The sequence below is a fragment of the Triticum aestivum genome, chromosome 2D, assembly GCF_018294505.1.
Source record: "Triticum aestivum cultivar Chinese Spring chromosome 2D, IWGSC CS RefSeq v2.1, whole genome shotgun sequence".
Classification (NCBI taxonomy): Eukaryota; Viridiplantae; Streptophyta; class Magnoliopsida; order Poales; family Poaceae; genus Triticum; species Triticum aestivum.
This window is the reverse complement of record NC_057799.1, coordinates 597,000,516-597,006,948: the sequence shown is the minus strand read 5'-3', so window position 1 is coordinate 597,006,948 and position 6,433 is coordinate 597,000,516. Positions and strand designations below refer to the sequence as shown.

General features: G+C 54.9%; 1 protein-coding gene across 1 annotated transcript; it reads left to right on the top strand.

Annotated features, from left to right (window-relative positions):
• The first annotated feature begins 649 nt into the window (after positions 1-649).
• Positions 650-1,910, top strand: LOC123050273 (probable xyloglucan endotransglucosylase/hydrolase protein 12). The gene is made up of 2 exons (XM_044473094.1): positions 650-960; positions 1,059-1,910. The coding sequence occupies exons 1-2, from the start codon at positions 691-693 to the stop codon at positions 1,656-1,658; spliced, it is 870 nt and encodes a 289-aa protein (XP_044329029.1). The 5' UTR covers positions 650-690; the 3' UTR covers positions 1,659-1,910.
• The last annotated feature ends 4,523 nt before the right edge of the window (positions 1,911-6,433 follow it).

Below are 6,433 nucleotides of genomic sequence, written 5' to 3'. Positions count from 1 at the left end.
TACGTTTTTCGCCCCCGAGTCGCCGGGAAGGGCAACCGGGGGGGGGGGGGGGGGGGGGGCTATGTGCATCCTGTTATGCAGAGGTCGGGCATTCACTCATTTTCATATATCGTCTAAATCAAAATGTCATTTATAAATAAAAGACGAGTACGTGGAATTGCTCGAACCCCAGCCCCGCCGAGAGCAGGATTCAGTTCAGGAATTCTTCAGAATTCAGTTTATGACCTTTTCCGATCATACCTTGGTTTGGTACCGCTTGGGGCTGAAGAAGCAAACACGCCACGCGGCACCACCTTGTTCCCCACCTTTGCTGACCGGTGACGAATTCCGTCGTCTACGTCTCACCGACGGGTGCCAAGCAGAGGTACGGAACGCCGTTGTGCGGAGCACTAACCATGGCAAAGAGGCGTTCCAGATATACAGGCAATCAGATACTGTATGATAATTGAACAAGCCAGCAACCTGAAGAGAGAATAATAAGACATGACGCCAAGTAACCCAGCTAGCTACGTACTACAACGTGCCCACCAAAAACTCCCCTTTGACCGGAAACAATGAGTACAGAACCGCAATGAAATGCAGAGAGGAGCTAGCTGCTGGTTATATAAGCCCCTGTCACCCCTCTGCATTTTCATCAAGTCTTGATACACAAACACTTCCTACACCAGCAATCAAGCCGGAGGAACCAAGATGGAGAGCTCAAGGAGGGCGGTCCTCCTGGTCGCGGTCGCGGCGGCGGCCATCGGCCTCGCCAGTGCCAGTTTCCGGGATAACTGCGACATCAAGTGGAACGCCGAGAACGCGGCCTTCTCCGACGACGGCCATGGCCTCACCATGTCCCTAAAGAGCAACACCTCTGGCTGCTTGCTGCAGACGAAGCAGCAGTTCATCTACGGCAGCGTCTCCACCCGCATCAAGCTCGTCCCGGGGAACTCCGCCGGCACCGTCACCACATACTACGTACGTATCTCTATCCTATCGTCCTTAATTACCCATACTTGCCAATGAGTTTGTGCTGCAATGCTCACTGTATGTGCATCGATTGATTGCAAATTCAGACATCATCGGTGGGGAAGGACCATGACGAGATCGACTTCGAGTTCCTGGGGAACGAGACGGGGCAGCCCTACACGCTGCACACCAACGTGTTCGCCGACGGCGTGGGCAAGAAGGAGATGCAGTTCGTGCCCTGGTTCGACCCCACCACCGACTTCCACACCTACACCATCTCCTGGACGCCCTGCATGATCGTCTGGTACGTCGACGACACCCCGATCAGGGTGTTCCGCAACTACCGGGACAAGGGCATCGCGTACCCGATCAAGCGGCCCATGTTCGGCTACTCCAGCATCTGGTCGGCGGAGGACTGGTGCACGCAGGGCGGCCGCGTCAAGGCCGACTGGTCCAAGGCGCCCTTCGTCGCCAGCTACCGCGACATGATCCTCGACGTCTGCCCCTGCGACGGAAGCGACTCCTGCGTCTACGGCTGCGAGGGGGCCTTCGGCCATGGAGGTCAGGAGCAGAACTGTGCTGGCCTCAGCGACCAGCAGCGGACCAAGATGCTGGAGAAGCAGAAGTACAACAGGATATACGACTACTGCGTCGACTACAAGGACAACAAGAAGCCCGGCCCCGAGTGCAGCCTGCCGCAGTACTGATGATCCAGCTGCTGTCTGATCGTGGCACGCACCAAGGAACAATGGTTGCCCGGCCGGTCTACCACTCCATACACAATCGATTGATTGGACTGGGACTTCATTTATAGTATTATTATTATTATTTGTTCTCAAGATTTTTCATTCTTGTCTTCCAAATTTTGTTTCTTTTGAACAGCTCCATCATATACCTATGTGTTTGTGTATATATATATTTGCATTATGCTATGATATACATGGATGAGTTTTATGTGACCCAGCTTAGTTCCTAAGTATTACCATAAAAAGTGAATGGCATCTGGTCGAATACCTCAGGGGAGATAACATTCAACCCTGCTCCCTCGTCAATGAGCGTCTTGGTGACCTTGATGTTGTGAATGGTGGGGGTGACCATGATCGGGACGACCCCCACGGCTTTCGCTCTGGACGGGTGGTCGCCAACGTCAAACACCATTGGGACTTTGGACCATCTCAGGGGCTTAGGGGTTCCTCCCCCGGGAAGAGCCGCATTGACTTCCCGGGTGAGCTTCTTGAAGTGCCGATTTGAGAGTGGGGTTTGGGCCCCCATGGATGCATGTTACAACTCTGGGCTCTTGAAACTCTCCGCCTCCCTCCTTGTGAGAGTCAAAGCTGTCTTCGGCGCCCACATCGTTTGCTTTGTCGTGGTCGAGAGGGGGACGGTTGCGCCCGCCTCCGCGGTTGCCGGCGTGTCCACCCCCGCGACCACCTTCCTTCTTGTCTTCTATGCGTCTCTTTTCACGCCACTCCTTCTAGCGGTCCTCCCGCAGCTGTTTGACTTCACAGTAGTCGGCTGTCTCGTGTGTGTGCGCGCAATAAGGCTTGCCGCCCGTGCCGCCGAAGGACATGCCCTCCTTCTTTTGCTGCTTCCACTCAAGCTCTTCCGCGAGGACCGCCGGAAGTAGAATGATCAATTGTCTCTGTGCATTCATTCACCCACACCGAGTACAAGATACACACACACTGGAGCGGTTACAAGGAGCCCGATGGAAGTGGCACGCAGGCCTGGGCATGCTCCATGATCCTATAAACTAGGAGTACAAGTACACATACATACACAGGTACAATACACGTTAACACCCCCCCTCAGCCGGAACTCCATGTGGAAGGATGTTGAGGCTGGATCTGAACTCGTGGAAGACCTGTGAGGGAAGCCCCTTGGTGAACAAATCCGCGAATTGCGAACTGGAAGGGACGTGTAGTACACGAATGTCACCGAGAGCCACGCGGTCGCGGACAAAATGAAGATCGATCTCAATGTGCTTTGTCCGCTGGTGCTGGACGGGATTGGAGGCAATGTAGGAGGCCGATACATTGTCACAATAGACGATGGTAGCATGGGTTGACGGGTGACGGAGCTCATGCAAGAGCTGACGCAACCAACACGACTCAGCAACACTATTTGCGACGCCACGGTATTCGGCCTCGGCACTAGACCGGGAGACAGTGGCTTGCCTCTTAGAGGACCAGGACAACAGGTTTTGGCCTAGAAAGACACAGAACCCGGAGGTGGACTTGCGCGTGTCCGGACAGCCGGCCCAATCAGCGTCGGTATAAGCCATAAGGCCGAGGGAGGATGAATTGTACAGTTGCAAGCCATAGTGGGTAGTGCCACAGAGATATCTAAGGATGCGTTTGATGAGTTGCGTGTGAGAATCTCGAGGTGCACGCATGAAGAGACACACTTGTTGAACCGCGTAGGAGAGGTCGGGCCGAGTGAGTGTGAGGTATTGAAGTGCACCGGCTAGGCTGCGTATAGAGTGGGATTGTCAAGAAGACGACCATCATGGGCAGAGAGTTTGGATTGTGTGTCGATGGGAGTGGAGACAAGCCTACAGTTGAGCATCTTGGCGCGCTCAAGAACCTCGAGGGCATATTGTTGCTGGCACAAGAATAGCCCGCAGGTGTTTGGTGTGATGTTGATGCCGAGAAAGTGATGAAGCTCACCGAGATCAGACATAGAAAACTCGTGTTTGAGAGAGGAGATGATGTGGTGGAGAGTCTGTAGTGTGCTAGCGGTGAGGATGATATCATCCACGTACACGAGGAGGTAGGAAACAGAGGTTCCACGGTGCAAGATGAAGAGCGAAGAGTCACTTTCGGATGCGGTGAAACCAAGTGACAAGAGGAAGGAACGGAAATGGTGAAACCATGTGCGGGGGGCTTGCTTCAAGCCATAGAGGGATTTGCGAAGAAGGCACACATTGTCCGGCCGGGAGGGACCCACGAAGCAAGACGGTTGAGTGCAATACATCTTCTCCTTGAGATTGCCGTGGAGGAATGCATTCTTCACGTCAAGTTGGTGAATGGGCCATGGGCTGGACGTGGCAATGCTAAGCACAACGCGAATGGTGGCCGGTTTGACAACCGGGCTGAATGTCTCATCGTAGTCGACGCCCTCCCGCTGAGTGAAACCTTGCACAACCCAATGTGCCTTGTACAGAGCCAAGGTGTCATCAGGGTGGAACTTGTGGCGATATATCCACTTGCCGGTCACCACATTAACACCTGCAGGTCTGGGAACCAAATACTAAGTAGAATTCTTGATTAAAGCATCATATTCATCTAGCATTGCACGTTGCCAATGTGGGTCTTTGAGGGCAGAACGGTACGTCAGATGGATGGGGGATATGGTGGAGGGGCCGGTGTTGGCTTGGAAGAGGCGCTTGGGTTGGCAAAAGCCGGATTTGGAACGAGTTTGCATTTTATGCGAGTTGTGGGGAGGTTTAATGGACCAGGCGCGAGGTGGCAGACGTGGCTGCACGGGAGTGGATGGCGCGGAATCAGAGGTGGATGGCATGGGGTCGGTGGTAGGACTGGCAGGCGCCGGATCCAAGGAGGATCCGCGGGCAGGGGAATTGGGCGGGCGATCCAAGGATCGGACGTGGCAGGCGAGGCAGGCGTGAGGCCCGAGGAAGCGCGTGGCCGCGGGGGTGGTGGGGAGGCAGGTGTGAGGGACCGGTGCGATCCAGAGGGAGGGCTGCACGTGGATGTGGTTGGTGGGCTGGGGATGACCTGGCGAGATGGGAGGGGCCTGCATGGGGGCGTCCCATCCAGAGGATTGCGTGGGTCCCGGTATGAGGTAGGTGAGGAGGGGAGCGAATCTTGCAGGGATTGGAGGACAGGCGGGGTGGGATTTTCTGCGGAGCGGGCGGATTGGGGCGGTGGTGTGGGCGGTGCATATGGGAAAATGTTCTCGTGAAAGGTGACGTGCCGGGATACGATCACGCGTCGTTATGCGAGATCGTAGCAGCGATACCCCTTGTGTTCAAGGGGATAACCGATGAAAATGCAACGAGTGGAGCGCGGGGCTAGCTTATGGGGAGATGTGGCATAGAGGTTGGGGTAACAAAGACACCCAAACACTCGCAAATGACCGTACGTGGGGTGAATGCCATGAAGCATGTAGTACGGTGTGTGGTCGTGAATGGCACGTGAAGGGCGACGGTTGAGTAGATATGTGGCCGTGTGCAAGGCTTCAGCACAAAAGGGAGGGGTGAGGTTGGCTTGGACGAGGAGAGTGCGGATGATGTCATTTGTAGTGCGAATAAGACGTTCGGCCTTGCCATTCTGTGGTGAGGTGTGAGGGCAGGAGAAGCGGTAGGCAATGCCTTTAGCGGAGAAGAACGCACGGAGTGTGGAGTTGATAAACTCACCACCATTGTCGCACTGTAAGGCTTTGATGATCACATTGTATTGAGTACGAACGTAAGAGAAAAAGCATTGGAGAGTAAGGGATGTGTCCGACTTGTTGCGAAGAGGAAATGACCATGAGAAGTGAGTGTAATCATCAAGCACAATCAAGTAATATTGATAACCGGAAAAGCTTACAACGGGGCTGGTCCATAAATCACAATGGATTAAATCAAATGGAGCAAAGGTACGACTATGTGAAGTAGGGAAAGGTAGGCGCGGCTGCCGTCCAAGTTGGCAAGCATTACATGGTGTATGCGCAATCTTATTACAAGAGGGAAGAAAATCATGGGCTGCTAAGGAAGAAGTAACTTGAGGGCTAGGGTGCCCAAGCCGTCGATGCCATACGTCGGCGTTGGAGGTGGTGGCGGAGAGGGCGGTGCTCCAAGGCTTGTTATTGCCGAAGAAGGGATAGAGGTCACCGGAGCTAGCGGAGATCATGATTACCCTCCTGGTTCGAAGATCCTTCACAACAAAGCCAAGAGGGAAAAATTCAATAGAGCATAAGTTATCTTTGGTGAACTGGCGAACGAAAAAGAGACTAGTGACGACATGGGGAGAAAAGAGAACGTCGCGTAGATGGAAGTTGTGAGGGGGTAAGGTGGCCGAGCCAGTGGCTTGAATGGGAAGATGTGTGCCATTGCCAACAACAATACTAGTGAGAAAGGCTTTAAAGAAGGATTCGAAAGGTCGAGGTAACCAGGGTTGCCGGTGACGTGGGAGGAGGTGCCGCTGTCAAGGTACCACTCATGCGGAGCGGAGCCGTTGTTGGAGATGCCGTTGGCGCTATAGGCGGCCTGGAGCATGGTGAGGTGATCCCAGGAGGGCGGTGCAGGCGGCGTCGGCGCGTGGTAGCTGGAGAACTGCATCGGATACGCCTGCGCATGGGACCCGGGCTGCGGGCCGAGCACGCCGGCGGCGTTGGGAGGGACCCAGCCAGGACGCGGGTTCGAGAGTTCCAACCCGTAGGGCGCGAAGAACCCCATGTAGGGATTGTAGGACATGGGCGGGGGGCTTCCACGACCGCCGTGATCACCGCGCCCATGGCCGCGCCCGCGCCCACGGCC